The following is a 16,759-nucleotide window of genomic DNA, read 5'->3' as shown; positions in this document are numbered from 1 at the left end:
TTATTTCTTCTTATTTATCTACTTATAAAAAGCACAAAAATTAAAAAATATAATTAGCGTTTTTATCTATATTAAAATTATTTTCTATATTTATTATTTCCCGTTTTAATAAAAGTTTAAAATGCTTAATAATTATTATATAAAGTAGAAATGTAATTAAAAATCATATTTTTTAATACCTTTGAATCAATCAATAAATAAAGGGAAAATGTCCATTTGAATGAACCCACATGAGATAAAGATAATAGTCAAGGTGATTTCCTTTCTCATTTTGAAAGGAACCCTTCAGAATTTTACCATGGTGAACATGCGCAACGCATAACATTACAGAGCACCATTCCAAAATCGAGAAAAAAAAATCCTAAGAAACGCCATCCGAATTTCCCAAATTGTGGCATAGGAATGCCCTCTTGGTTTCTCTTTCACCACACAAATTCCCAATTCTGACTTTGTTTTCTCTCTCACACTCGTTTAAATCTGCAATTATTTTTCTTAAATTTCAAGCATGTCCGTAGTTGGTTGAAGCATTGTGCTCTTCATCGTACCGTTTTTTTTTTTTTTTAATGTTTTGGGTTTGTGTCCTATTCCGATGAATTATGTAAGAGAAGCTGCGCATGTCGACCCCATTTCCGTAGTACATGGCTGCTGCTGACAACACCAACCCAAAGGTATTATAAGTAATCGCAAATTTTATCTTCCTCTCGCGTGATTTCTTTATTGCGTATTGATTTATGGGAATTTCTGGGACTAAGTTAAATTTGACCTAAATTTATTTCTAATTTGTGATTATAAAACTTCGGATCTTTAGATGAGTTCAGTTCTCTCTTCTTTTTTCCATACCCTTCCTGCATTGGTGAAGAAGTGGACTGGGTAAAAGGAAAGTCATGTATTTAAGTAGAATGTAGTTTGGAGTTGAGAGGAAGAGAGAATGTTCAGTAAAAGTCCCGAAATGTGATTGATATATATTGTAGTTAGGCTTCTGGCAGATTGAAGTTGTGGGTGTCACTGATCTGGGAAGTGCTCGTTAGGTTTACTATTCAACAATTAATTCTTGTATTTTTTTATTTTTTTTTAAAGAACACACGTTTCAATAAACTGTGATTAAGAACAATTTTGGCACATATCCCGATTCTATGCAATGGTTCAAAATTAATTCCACTTAATTTTAGGCCAAACGAGTCCTAGGGTGCATTTGAATATACAATTTATTTAAGTGTTTATTCAATAAACTCTTTTAAATGATGACTTATGCCATAAATTTAACCGTGAAATTTATTGGAATAAGCTGAAAGTAACTTATTTTAATAAGTTATATGAAGAAACTTATTGAAATAAGTTGAAAAAACGAATGAGAGTCATAAGTTGTTTCTATAAACTCTCCATAAGCTCTTCCAAACAAGTTGTTTAGGTTTTTGTATAGTTATTGATTGGTTGATACTGTGGTTCATATTGCTCTGGAGCATTTTCTGAAATCTGTCTCTGGTATTGTCAGCGTGACACAATCTTTCTGGTGGAATCTAGATATTATTTGGTTTTCTTTGCTTTCTTAAAATTGGAAATCTGTGTGCAACTTTCCTATTAGTGCTTGAAACTAACTCTGACAATGCCATCATTACTGCAAGTTGCAAAAATGTTAATTGATGAGAAGGACATGTTTGTAATTCTTTGCTGTTATTTTAAACATGGTTGTTAAACTCACATTTTAACTCAAATTCGTGAGAAAATTGTGTTAAATCCATTTAAACTCGTTTTTGGGTATACTCATGAATATAACCTGATTTTACGAGTTTAGTCAAAAAAAAGAGAAAATGACATTTTTTTTCACCAAAATAAAACCATTTGGAATTAGGGTAACACTTTTCTTCCCTCTCTGCAAGTTGTGACACACCACATTTACAAGTGGGGCATCAAAATCATCACATTATCATTATATGATCTGGCTATTTAAAGTTTTAACTTTATTATTGAGCTTTATTTCATTATTATGGCTTTTTAAATATTATTTTTGTATGAGATAAACTCTTGTGAGTATACAATTCAAGTTTACGTTCACTCCACAACTATATGTAAACTCTGGAATTTAACAGCATTTGTTTTAAATGTGTTCTTGACAAGTCACTTTTACCTTTTTTAAGGATTATTACAAAGTGCTGGAGGTTGAGTATGATGCAACTGATGAAAATATCAAATTGAATTACCGACGACTTGCACTGGTTGGTAACCTACCCATTTTAGTGGCTCCAGCAATGGTTCTCTACACAATTTTTCTAATTGAATTTCTTTTCCACAAGTTTGACTTATTGTGTATGCATGATTCTACTAAATTTGATAGAAATGGCATCCTGACAAGCACAAAGGTGACAGTGACGTTACCGCAAAATTTCAGGAGATAAATGAAGCTTACAATGGTAAAAAATCTCATGCTTTTACTTTTTCCTTGTAAGCACATAATTTAACAAGCTTCATTCTTCTGCCTTCTATGATCACTCTTATTGTTACAGTTCCTTAAAATTGAATATTTATTTTTCTATCTTCAATGAAATCACAATGTAAAAATGATTAGAGTAAAAGGACAAGTCATTGTAAGCACAAAGATTGTGGTCCACTTATTGTCAAGCTTTCTGCTTTTCAGTTCCACTTGTTGCTGTACAATTTAAATATTTCATTAGTTATTACTTCTTTTATCCAGATGTTAATGTAACTTTGTAAACATGTAAACTTAATTTAACTCCTTGAGGTGGATGGAAAGTTTAGAAGAATGAAGGATTGAAATTTCATATTCAAGAACATGATGATAATAAAACTGAAACCCAAAAGAAATTTGGGTAAAACCCAAGTAATATAGCACGTTATATCTTTTCCTATCTGTTTAACATGAACATGTGATACTGAGAGTGATTTTTTATACATATAATATAAATCAACTATCAACTGTTTGAATTTATGAAAAATATAGTTTGTTAAATGCTGAAAGTTACAGGATTGTCAAGTTGACCATTACTGGCAAACCCAAAATTGATCATGTAATGGAAATTACTTTAGAGTTTAGACTTAATAAATTGGTCTGTAAGTGACACTTTGTGGATTTATTTACGCCTTAGTGCCACACAGTTTGACCTGGAGGTGTGTCTCTACTGCGTTATGGTTTAGAAAACAGCTAGCAGCTGCTAGTGAATGATAATCATGGTTTTTTGTTGATTATTGTCTTTCTTTGTTTTGTAATAGTTTTAAGTGATCCTGCCAAGCGTTTTGATTATGATTTAACTGGGATATGTGAGATTGAAAAGTATAGCTTGCAGGTATGCAACATAAGTATCATTTAAAGTTATTAATTATTTACTTAGATTTGTTTATCATGTATCCTCTCCTCTTGAATGATAACTGCCATACTTGCCTTTCATGGACTTGTCTCTTTGCTGTACAGGAATATCTTGCCAGATTTAAAGGCATGATTCTTACCTGCAATGGACTTGGCATCAACCAAACCGACAGATGGTATTTATTTTGAATTTTTCTTTTTCCCCTGTATCTCTCTGTTCTTTTATTCTGTGGTAGAGTTGGAATTCACTGGTCACAATGCCTACACAGCCTGCCAATCCATCAGAAATTTCTAAGCGTCTAGGACTAGATCTTGTTTGTGTTTCAAATGAAAACGTGCATTATAGGATAGAGAACTATATAATTGGTTGTTTCCACACAACCAGATGAACTTTGTTTTTTTCTCAAGCCTAGCATTCACTGCTGAGATTCTAAGGTCAAAACAGTCTTTTGTATGTCAATGAAAATTTTAGCCATTATGTGTGAACGTTAAGTGAGCCAACACAGCTAACAAAAAACTAGCATAGGATGTAATAATAAAAATGTACTAAAGGATTTTGATAAATTTGGACACCTCAGCTTTGTGATGATAATTTTTAATCCAGCATTCCAGCTCAATCTCAAACTACCTTAAACGTGAAATTGTTCAAGTCTTGATGATGTTTACAACTTTGCTTTGTTATCATGTGTGAATTCATGTCAGAGGGAAAGTTAGTGTTAGAGTTGTAGTTTTGTGGAGCCTGCCCACTGTCAGTGGACATTTATAATTTCTATTCAATGTCTGAAATGTTATGTTAGGAATCAGCTTAATGTGGATTTGAGGTTACAAGCATTGTCTACATAGTATTTTGAGCTATTCAATTCGACAGGAACTGCATTTGAACAATTTAGAACCCATAGGTCTACTTCTGTTGGATTTTGTCACGCAATTATGTCTTTAGGTCAAACACTTTGAAACTTCAACTTGAGATCCTTCCCCATTCCATTTTAACTCTTATAATTCCTATATTTCCTAACATAAAATCCGAAATCACTCTTTGATTTATTAATAAGCCTTGAAATCATCAATATGTTGAAGTTACTTTTTCGCACATGCTGTTCACAGCCTCTAGAACTAACTGTGGTCCTTGATTCTTTAGGCCCCCCAACTGAATCTATTATCTATTACTGTAAATGGACCTGCACTTATCTAATGTCAGTTTTATTTTTTTAAATTTACCTGGAATATCACCTAACCTAAATTTTAATCTTGTGCTATAATGCAGGTCACAACAATTGATTGAAAATTTTGAATCCCTAGATAAATAAGGTTTGTCCTTCCCTCTTTCAATTTATTTGGAAGTTACCTTGATTTTCAACACTGCACTACTTAATGTCTTTCTAAATTAGTCAATAAACATTTCTGACAGGGTTCTCAATATCAATTTCAGCCAGCGGAGTTATGAATATGAATATGCAAACGTGTCTATTTCCTTTAACAATTAGAGGGTACGAAATATGGGTCAGTCTAACCCTGCCCTTAAATTCCATCCCACCCGGTTTCAGTGAGATTTGAAACCTCCATATTTTGGGTACCCAATGATCAATTGCCAAAACATAAACAACCTGGTGTGATTGAATCATACTGTAATATACGCTACATCCATGTGTACGGTTTAGAACGATCTGTTATGAACCTTTACGCCCTTGTGCAAGATTTCTTCCATGCATCTTCCCTCTTAGTGTGTTTACCTAGTAGGTAATATGTTGCCATTTCCTTGTATATTTGATCTCACTTATCATGCTCCATTAACTGAATTGGTATATTAGTTACCGTCAGAATTCTGAAAGCGTGTTTATGCAGCATGCTAAAGTACTAAAGTAAGGAGTTTTTTTTCTAAGTATATGATAAAAAGTTATAAGTATAGTAATTTTTATTAAAAATTAAAGAATTTAGTATTATTCAATGTATTGTAGCACTAAACATTATAATTTTTAATAAAAATTTATTATATATAATTTTTTATCGTATAATGTTATAAATGTTATAATTTTTTCTTCAACTGAAAAGTAAAGAGCTTAAATGATTAAATGTTTTTTCACGGGCCTGTTACAAGTAAACAAAAGCGACTATCAAATATTTGTATATGAAAGGTAACGACACTGAACCTTGAAAAATGCAGCCCATCAATTTTAAAATAGTAAAGTTTCTGTCAAAAATTGGCATGTTGCCTACTTTCTTTTGTTATTGTCGTGTTATCCGCACCTACTACGACAAATGGCTACTAAAAAGAATTGCAGCGTTCAACTTTTGCTGTGGTGTCCTGTGTTACAGTATGAGCAGTTACTTCTTGCGCTGTATACCTGTAATATATGATCACATCACATGTATAACATTTTTTCTATCAAGAAAGCGCAAAATTACATTGAGAATTACATTAACTTTTCTTTTTTTTTGTCAACGAAAATTACAATAACAAGTGAAAATGGCAAGGATGTTACTACAACATTCCTCCCCCTTAAAGGCCAACTGCAAAAAACTTTCTTTAAAAAGCAAAAGTTGGGCCATTAGTCTTTGTTTCAGTCATTAGGGATGGGAATCTTCAAATATTGTTCAATTATTGTGGCCTGTCGTCATTCTCAATTATTTAAGAGGAGTTAAAATAATAAATAGGTGAGTGTTCATCGTTGTAGCCGTTAATTACATTGTCAAGATTCTACTGACATCAACGATACCACATTAATATATTTGTGCTTACAGCGTAAACAATTTAAAATAATAAAATATTGGGATTGGGAGATTCAATGACACGATTGTTGCCCTGGTTTTTCTTAATTAATCTAGTCAATTTATATTACTGAATTATACCAATATAGAAACTTTTCTTGTCATGTTTTCTTATTACATTTTAATTTATTTTTATATTTCTTTTGTTTGTAACAAGGATTATCATAGAATTGATAATTGAAAATTAATTTCTTTTTAGATTGAGAACTTGCCAAAGTAGATATAATCCCTCCATAATATAATTTTCTCATACACCTGGTTAGACATTAAATATAATCGAGATTATATTTATTAAGATTGTGTTAGGTAAGGCAATCTTATATCTATGAGCATTTAATTTTTTTGACTTGGTCAATAAAATAGCTAAGTTGTTTTGAGAACAAAAAAATAGAGATAATTAGTAATTTATGAACATTACTTGAAGTAGCTTTTAATATTAAAAGTTAGCTACCAATAATTTCTTATCATTTTCAGCCTTACTTCATATACATGAGAGAAAAGTTTGATCTTTGTTGATTTAATTATTTAATTAATTGATAAGAAATCAAGAGTATTTAATTATTTAGTTAAATTATTGATAAAAAAAAATTATATGAACAAGTAAAATGAGTAACATTTGAGAGTTTTTTTGCATATAAAATAAAAATAAATAAATAACTTGAAATATGTCTTATTTTAGTAAAAACTTAATATATATATATATATATATATATAAATGGTGGTACGACCACAAAACATAAAGGACTTTGCGACTTATGTTAGAGCCTTAAATAAAACATAAGTCGTTAAGAGTGATATATCATATAAAACATAAATTGCACTCTCGTTAAATAATTCATATATATATATATATATAGCATTTTAAATGAGAGAAGTTTGTATTATGAAAAGTGAAAAGTATTAATAATGATCATTGATTCAAATAATTGGTAAGAAAGAGAGAAAAGTAACCATTATTAATATCTTTCACTTTTTATAATAATAAATTTCTCTCACTTGAAATGTCCCTTATATATATATATGAAAATAATTTTTTTATACTAGTGTAAATCTAAAAATCTTACACTCAATCTCAATTTTTCATTTAACTTATATTTAATAGTTAATAAAATAATAAATTATACCTGTTAGATGTAAATTAAATAAAAGATTCAAATAAAATGTAAGAATTTTTAGATTTACGCTGATGTGAGAAAATCCTATACTATATATATATATATATATATATATCATATTTCAAGTTTTCACTAAAACAAAATATCTCAAAAATTACATTTTTTTTTTGTTTTAGTTGCAAAAAAAAATCCAATATTTAATCCTAATATTAGGGTTTATTTATAATAATAATACATATCTTTTTAGTCATTTAATACATTTGAGCTAGTTATTATTTTTAACTAATAGTTTTAATTCAATTAACTACCCAGTTATAAGATTTTATCTAGTTTCATAGCTATATATGTTTTGAGCTTTTAAGTAATTTTATCAAACAAAGTCATATATTAATTTTTTAATTAACATGTTATTATATATTCTTTAGATGGCTAGATTTTTTAACCTATTATTCACACATTAACACGCTTATAATTTTTTATATTATATAAATAATCCTTAATTTCTCTTGTTTAAAATTTTAAATTAATTATACATATCAAGGTAAAAATACAGAATCGAGAATAGCAATGTACACTCTCGTTTATTGTTTTAACAACCTAAATTTGGGAATGAGCGCATACTCTTCTCTGTACGACTACCATCAAAGACAAACTGGAAGCGAAGGTAAGGCATTCCTGAATCTGGGCCTTTATTATGCGGTACCGTAGACGTTACCCTGTTCATTTTTGGAAGGTACTATAAACAATTAAGAGGTTAAACTCACACCACACCTCTACCCAAGCCAACCCAATAATTAAGCTAATCACGTCTAGCCATTTTAAGAGAGAGAAATGCCTTTTAGCAAGGAAAAATGATACAAAAAGCTTGTTAAAAAATACTAATATAACCAATAAATTAATTATCTACTGATACATTAACACTAGTTAGCATTTTTCAAAATAAAAACATGGTTAAAATAATCAGCTCTTTAGATCATTTCATCGGTTAACAGTCCAGGCACGGAATCTAAAGTCACAAACCTTCAAGTTTCTTAAAACGTATTAGTATATTCTTAAAAGTTTGTTCCATAGGAAACTTAGTTGCCATAACTTGGCAATCAATTCAAGCATTCAGGTACATAAAACACTAAAATCCCTCATGTAACTCCCTCTCTGTTTCTCCTATTGGCTACTCAAAATCGTCACCAATTACATTCAACACCCACCCATTCTCAAATTTTAAATTCATTTCCAACTTTGACTAGAAAAATATTTACGGCGGCTAGCAAGGAAGGAAAGAGGAGAATCTGTTTCCCATCGTACTACAAGAGAGAGACACAGATCCTCGTATTACCATTCCTATTTAAAAACAGACAAGAAAGCGAAAGAAAACCACTATAATTCAAATATCTTTTCCATTTTGCATAATGTGAAGTACAACATAACATGTACTAAGAAAAATAAAAAGGGCAATTTGCATCATAATAGAACACAGAATCTAATATAAATATGCAAAATAGTAACCACACATACCACAAAACTAAAAGAAAACCCTTCCTATTTTTATTTTTTATTTTAAATTTTGTGTGGGTGTGTGTGGGAAGAGAAAGAGAGATAGATTTGATCGAAATGAATGAGTCTCAATTGGAAAGGAACAAGCGAATGTGATCGAGGAAGGTCAAATGTTGAGGCCTATCTTTGCGCTTCACATAACCTAACGCTTCTTTCTCCGAATAACATCTAAACCCTCGCTTTCCGTTCTTCTTCCACAGCTCCATCGCGTAATTCCTATGCGCATAATACGCCTCCGCGCACGTTAGCCCCGCCGCCGCCTCCTCTCCATCGCCCCCCTCTTCCCCCTCGCCGTCGCCGGCGGGGACAAGCTTGATCGGGAGACGCTCGTAATGGGCGCGTGTGGTGCCCTCAAGCTCATCCATGCGTGCGAGACCGCGGGAGGAGACAGAGTAGAGCTCGCCGTGAACCCGGTTACCCGACCCGGGAAGGTTGAGGAGGAAGGGAACACGGTAGGGCCCACAAACAAGAGGGTAATTATGGGCGGTGCGGTAGTTTCCGACGAAGGAGGCGTCGCCGGAGCGGATGAGGTCTTGCAGAAGGGGGTGGTTGGAGAAGCCTCTTTTTAAGGTTCCATAGGTGAATATTAGGGTTCCTTCTCCATGATTCCCAACGTTTCTTTCGGCTACCATTGTTTCTGGATTGGGGCGTTGGGCATGGAATTGGAATCACACAAAAAAAGAGAGAGAGTGTGGTATGAAGGAAGCTCTTGGGTTCAATGGAAGGTGCAAAACTTGCACTTTTTATAATGGGATTCAAGAGATTTTTCTCCTTTTTTTAATTTTTTATTCAATTGTAGTGCCTTTCAAATAAAGCGTCCTTTTTGTTTTTTTATAAAAATAAAATTAAAAATGCACCTTTCGTTGAGGGGGGAGTGGAATTACTCATTAGTACTTGTGTTTGACCACTGTTGTAAAATTAAATGTACCTTATTAACTGGTCTGTATTTTTAATAAGATTTCGGTGGTGTTAAATTGTTTCAGACCTTTTATTTAGTCTGAAGATTTGTATTCAAATTTTAATTTGTGTATTTTTTTTTTAGTTAATACAAGAATTAATTTTATACCTTTGTTCTAGAGTATGAGAATATTCGGTAATCTCTGGCTTAGAAAAAAAAAACTTGATAAATTCAAGTAAATTAATTGAAAGAAAATTATCCAAAAAATATTAAAAGAAAAGAAATAATCTCAAACGCCTTTGCCTTTGTTTAGAAATCAATAATTAAAATTTTTTATAAAAAATATATTGTTTGTCATTTTTATTTTTGTTTCATTTTAAGGGGATGAATTGATATTTCGTTTTAAGATAAAGAAAATCCTTAAAACATAGTTATAAAAAAAAATTGGTTAACTGAGTCTTTAAAATTAAGTTTAAATATTCATAAATAAAAAATTTAATAAAAAATACAATTATTATATTAAAATTATAAAAATATAATAAAAAAATTTTAATAAAATTTTATTATTATTAACTACTTATCTTTAAAATTAAGATTAACAAAAATTCATAAAAATTTATATTTATTTTATTAAAATAAAATAATAATTTAAACACGTAACTTGTGGTATACAAAATATGTCTTTCTCCTTTTAATTAACCCCTTAAAGTTTAATTTAACACGCGTTACGCATTAAATGTCAACAGGCTAGCATTAAACTATGTAAATTGCTTATCATTTGAATTAACAAGCATTTAGTGTGTTACTTTTAACACAAGTAAAATGATAGGTTTTAAATTATATGTTTGCTAATGCTCAACTTCGTAGAATGCGTTGGACATAATCAAAATAATTAATTATAACTTAATTTATATGAACGGTAAAGAAATTTTAAAATTTTAATAATTGTCTAAATCTTAGGTGCTGTATGTCATAATCTTTTACTTTATTTGTCATGTATCAACATGAATCAGTTGTAACCTGCAACAATGTATTATTAACTGATGGGCAGAGAAAAAGAAATGAAAAATGGAGAGTTAGCGTGGGTGAGTGCGTGAACCGAGAAGATGGAATCACGCTGATAGGCATAGGCATGCTTGAAGAAGGAATCACATTCATGGCCAAGTCCAAGAGAAAGACCAAAGAGGGTAAAAAGGTACTCAAACATTAATTTGAGAAGCACACCCAATTTTTCTTTTATCTACTTCGTTACTCTGCTTCTGATAAGAGGCAGCACAATAATCGTACTGATCAAACACTGCAGCTGAGTGTTCACGCCACACCAGCCTATTAGCAGCAAGCTATAAACCATTTCAACAGGAGTAACTTTAATAATATAATAAAATTATATTTATAAATGTAAACATGTTATATATTTTCACACGAAAATAATTATTATAATTAATTTTATATTAATAAATAGGAGAGTTAGTAATTTATTTGTTTAAAAATTATATATTTTTATTTTTAAGATATTCAAAAAATTACCATCTTTAATTCAAAGAGTATATATAATATTTTTTCAAATTTATAATAAACAATTTCATTTTAAATTATTTTAAAAAATTGAGTTGAAAATGATTAAATATACATAGTTAAATACTTCAATTTTTTATTTAAAGTTTATTTGAAGTTAATTTTTAAGTAAAAAAATAATTATCTTAGAAATTTTAAAAAATAAAAATAAATTTAAATTCATGTTATTGATTCTTCCGTTGTAAGATATTTTTTTATTATTTTTTTATCTTTTAAATAAATTTTGTATCCATTTATTGAAGGAGTGTAAAACAATAAATTATGTAAAAGCAAAAGGTGGCTAACGTGGCAATGGTTAAAAATAAGAGAAGGAGGCACGGCTTTTGAAGGTGCAAATGGTGGTGACGTTTACAGGGCTTTTGCATTGAGTACAAAACCGTACCGAAAGATCCAAACGAGAAGGGCAGAGAGATGATGATGAAAAAGAGGAATCCGAAAGGCAAATACAGAAGAGCCGTACACGTGTGAATAATGAGGGAGAATCCGTACCTGTACTTTTCCGCACGTACCATGTTACGACAAAAAGCACGCTTCTCTATGATGCCAATTTCCCCATTCTGCATTCATGGATGCTGTCAGTGCTTTGCAGCTTGCCATCAGTTTCCTTGCCATCTTTCAAAACAAAAGAGGTCGGTTGCTTTGTCAGTCTCACCACTTTATTACCAATTCTTTTTCTTTTCATGCTTTTCACACAAAACAAAATCATTCCCCTTATTTTATATATCCGTACACGCAACATCAAACAGTTTACTCACCTATTTATCTATTTATTTTTTAATAAATATACAGATTGATATTTTAAAGATACTTTTATTTTTTTAATATTTTGCAGCTTTTTTTATGTGATAGATCACAATATAAAATTTTTAAAAAGTTATCAAATAAAAAAATAACTACAAGAAACGATGTGCTATAAGAATTTTGAAAAAAATATTATATATATGTGTGTGGTTAAATCAAAAAGATACTGTTAATTGATATTATGTAAATTAGATAGAAGAAACACTACATGTAAGTAAATTTAACACATAAGTATTAGCATGTTGTAATTTCAAATAATTTTATATCTGAAACATTAAATGATATGAAGAAAAGAGGTTCGAGATTAACACGAAACACCAAACTAAACTGATCTTTTCTTGCTCACACTACAATCTTATCACTGCATGATTGGTATTAACCACCCATGATTGATTACTTTTATTTCATCATTTTTTCGCACGATATTTTTCGCACTTAATAGAAGTGCTCATTCCAAAAAGGAGCTTTTTTATTTAATTAATACATTTTAAAAAACAAATTTTTAAAATATTATTTTTTTAAACTAATTCTTTATCTGGGCTTTTTTTTTTTGCCAGGTCAGAGATAATATCGGCCATGTACCGACGATAGTCTTTTTTTTTTATAATTTTTTATTACTCTATCGTCCACATACGTCCGATACTAAGGCATAATCTGACACGTGGATATTTAAAACGGCAGAAAAAATAAAAAGAAAAACAAATATTAGTATCGCCCAATTTTTGACGATAGCAATTTGAAATGGACGGTTAGGGATGAAGTTCGACACGTGTCGAGATCGTATGTGTATCGGCTCTGATACAGCGACAAGGCTATCGTCGCATCTGGGGCGATACTCTTTGCGATGTTGCCACGTGGCATATCGGGAACCGACGCCGCTCATGGCTTCTTCCCTTCCTCTTCCTCAGTTTTCTCCATTAGCGCCGGAACGCAAGGTGATTTTGAGCAGAATTTGTGAAGAAATAGGCTTTCGTTTGCAATCTTGTGTGAAAAATTGGAAGGTAAGAATTAATTTATTTAATTGATAATATTTTTGTTGAGTTTCATTTAGAAAAGAATAATCGATTTAAATTTTAATTTTAGGATTTTCGTGTGGTGAAGTGGAATAGATATTTTTGCTGGCATTTGAGGTTAGTGCTGAATAGATAATACAGTTTGATGTATTTTTTCTAATTTTTTTTTTATTTTTAGTATGTTTTTTTGTATTTATTATGAATATTGTGAATGTAAGTATAGAAAAATATTGTACATTTGGCTGGAACCGTAAAATAAGGCAAAAATAATATATAGAAAATATTTTTTAGTATTTTTTAAGTGTAATTTGTTTTTAAAGTGTAAATTATAGATAAATTTTATTTTGTTGACTGTAATTAATATAGTTGTTAATTTATGATGAAAAAGATTATATGTAGATGTTGGTTGATATTTAAAAAATATATGTATAAGTAGTGTAATTTTGTTATTAGTTGTAATATTATGTTGTAGAAAAAAAAATATAAATGTTATGATAATTAAAATATAAAAAATATATAAATTCAGTTAAATCCAGTTAAATCATAAAATATTAAATTACACAATTAGTTATATTAATAAAGATAATAAGATAAAATATTATTAACTAAAAAGTATGAAAAATTATATTATATTAGTTGTAATATTATGTTTAGGGAAAAAAAATATAAACGTTATCATAGTAAAAACATAAAGAAATATTAAAATTTGGTTATATCATAAAATATTAAATTTAAAATACACAATTAGTTATATTTATAAGATAACAAGATAATTAGATTTAGAAATAAAATTGTTATTAAGTAAAAAGTTTGAAAATCCTTGACATATTATTAGTTGTAATATTATGTTTATGAAAAAAAATATAAATGTTATGATAGTTAAAATAAGAAGAATATATAAATTTAGTTGTGTATTTTAAAATTAATTTTAAAATACACAATTAGTTATTGGTAAAAGATAATAAGTATAACATGAAATGTTGCTGTTATTGGCTTGATGCATAATTATTAATTTGAAACTTTTCATTAAAATTTAATATATAGATATATGATAGAAATTTGTATACTGATATTTTATGGGAGACATAAAAATAAAATACATAATTATTGTGTTAAACCTATTATATTATTATCAATTTTGAAAAAAACTTTAAAGGGTTATATAATTGGGATTATATATTTTTTCATTTTATATTCTATTTATATTCTGTTAAATTTAATTTAGAAATTGTATTAGTAGTAGTTTAACAAATTGTATACATGAATAATTGTTTTTAATGTGTTTATAATGATATTAATGTGTTTATAATCATATTTAATTAGTAATATATATTTTTATTTATTTAGATGGCTTCATCTTCATCTCAAGGTATGATAATTAATCCTGGGCCAGAGGATTCATCTTTGTTGCATTTTCAAAGTATACATGTCTCTGAACACATTTGAGATGGGCGAGAGCATCCAATGTTGAAGGTCAGAAAATCTCAATTCATACCAGCTGGCATAGACGGTGTTCCAGCAGAGATTGTACCTCATTTGGAGATGGCTGGCTTTGGTGGAGTTGCTCACCTTGCTAACTTTCCATTGGATAGAACTTTGATCACTGCATTGGTTGAAAGATGGAGGCATGAGACTCATACATTTCATATGCCACCAGGAGAGTGCACAATAACGCTTGAGGATATAGCCATCTAGACAAGTCTTCGGGTTCATGGGCTTCCAGTATTTATAGCTACCGGAGGTAATTGGCCGCAGATGGTTGAGGACAGTCTAGGTATTAGACCACCACCGGAAGCTTTTGTGGGGAGTAGCTTGAAGCTTAGTTGGTTAGATCATCATTTCAGTCACATTGCCATGCATAATCATGACGAGGTTCAACTTACGAGATTTGCTAGAGCCTATATTCTTAGACTCATTAGAGGGTTTATGCTAGCAAATCACTCTAGCAGCAGGGTGACAGTTCGTTACTTGCCGTTGCTTGAGGATTTTGCCATCACAGGGCAGTATAGCTGGGGAGGAGCAGCTCTCAATTTTTTGTACAGAGAGTTATGCATGGCAACAAACATTAATAGACATGCCATTGGAGGTTTGACTCCATTGCTGGTTATGTGGGCATGGGATAGGTTCCCATGTTTGGCTCCCCCTAATCCTCCACATTTACGACATGACCTTCCTTATGGTGTCAGGTATGCATACTATATGATAAGTTTCGTAATCATTTTTCATACTTTCATTAATACTTTGGAGTATATTTATACGTTATAAATTTTGGTGGTGTTTAGGTGGTTAGTAAATGGGGTGCCTAGAAGAGGGAAGAAAGATGTTGCATTTTATAGATATAAACTTGATTGTCTTAAGCGTGATGAGGTATGACTTTTAATTTTAATTTTAAACATTATTTGTTGAATTTGTTATTTTTAGAATATTTTTAAATTTTAAACATTATTCAATGTGCAGATCGTATGGCAGCCTTATTGTCAACAGTTACTTTCTACATTGCGTCCAATTTGCTTAGAAGGGATGATGATTTGGAGGTCAGTGGTGCCCCTTATTTGCATACAGATTTGTGAGTGGCACCAAGCAGATCGTGTAATGCGTCAGTTTGGGATGGTGCAACACATTCCTCGACTTCCTTACCAACCTGATGCATTACATGACATCACACTCAGAGGTAAGACTGGAGAGAATTGGAATGATAAGTTCAGACATGTGTTAGCGTTATGGGAGAGGCGTTTGGATTGGGTTTTCAGCAACGACCCACAGATTGGCTTATTAAGTTCAAATTCAGAGTACATATGATGGTATTCTCGTCATACTAGACGTTGGATGACGAGAGATGCAGCTGTATTTTCATTAATGATATGTATATCCACCTAACAGTGCCTATAATTATCTTGTATTTTGTAAACCAACCATAATTTTATGTTTGTGTAGGGAGATGCACATGAGAGAGCATACTACTTGGCTACTGATGGCCAACAGTCATTCACTTTTGATGAGCTGCGATCATTAGCTGAGACCATGTTGTCTTTACAGAGTGAACAAGCTCGGATCTTAGAACCGTCACAAGGAGTTGAGCCACCTGTCCAAAGTGGACACACTGAGGAGCCACAAGTTGATATTGGACAACCTGAGGGACGCAAAGAAGGGCGAGGTTTGCATCGACAGAGGAGCCAGGTGCAAGCTGCGACATGGTCTATATCGCCTTTGCTAGTTAGACAAGATGGTGTCTATTTTGTCCCGTCACAGATGCCTTTCATTCCATCTCAGTCTACACAGGCTTCTTACTTTTATTCATCACAACCTACCACACATTCTACATCTCTATTAAGTAATGCAGAAGACTATGTTCCTGACTTTTATCATTTTATGACCCCACCTCCGTATGATCCGTTACTATTCATACCCTCCGCTCCAGGTCCAGTTACTGGGTCAGTAGGAGAGCCTTCTACGGTTTCTTTGGGGGATCAAGGCATTGATCTAAATGCCCAATTTAGAGCAGTTGCAGATCCTACCCAGCATGATGTCAGACGTAACCCTCATAGGGAGGCCAGATCGACCTCGTCATTGCATCCTCACACCACATGAGGACCATGACGACCAGGGCAGACAGGAGTGATATTAGCATTGTATTTATATCTTTGGTTATTCTGTATTGTGACTATGCGATGCTTTGATGAAACTTTATTAATATATCCATGTTCATTCGTATTACCAACTT

At 31.1% G+C, this 16,759-nt stretch overlaps 2 protein-coding genes across 2 annotated transcripts; one reads left to right on the top strand and one right to left on the bottom strand.

Annotated features, from left to right (window-relative positions):
- Positions 1-237: 237 nt before the first annotated feature.
- LOC113864979 (chaperone protein DnaJ) lies at positions 238-5,099 on the top strand. The gene is given in 8 exon segments (XM_027499262.1): positions 238-637; positions 639-668; positions 2,136-2,213; positions 2,333-2,408; positions 3,226-3,299; positions 3,425-3,495; positions 4,584-4,627; positions 4,728-5,099. Coding segments are annotated over 7 exon segments (420 nt in total). The 5' UTR covers positions 238-589; the 3' UTR covers position 4,627; positions 4,728-5,099.
- A 3,548-nt stretch (positions 5,100-8,647) lies between these two features.
- On the bottom strand, positions 8,648-9,473 carry LOC113865677 (putative gamma-glutamylcyclotransferase At3g02910). Its single transcript, XM_027500387.1, has one exon. It carries the CDS (start codon positions 9,381-9,383, stop codon positions 8,820-8,822), a length of 564 nt encoding a protein of 187 aa, XP_027356188.1. The 5' UTR covers positions 9,384-9,473; the 3' UTR covers positions 8,648-8,819.
- Positions 9,474-16,759: the final 7,286 nt, after the last annotated feature.

The sequence above is a fragment of the Abrus precatorius genome, unplaced genomic scaffold (genome assembly GCF_003935025.1).
Source record: "Abrus precatorius isolate BTA unplaced genomic scaffold, Abrus_2018 Scaffold4, whole genome shotgun sequence".
NCBI lineage: Eukaryota > Viridiplantae > Streptophyta > Magnoliopsida > Fabales > Fabaceae > Abrus > Abrus precatorius.
This window is presented reverse-complemented; position numbering and strand designations above follow the sequence as displayed.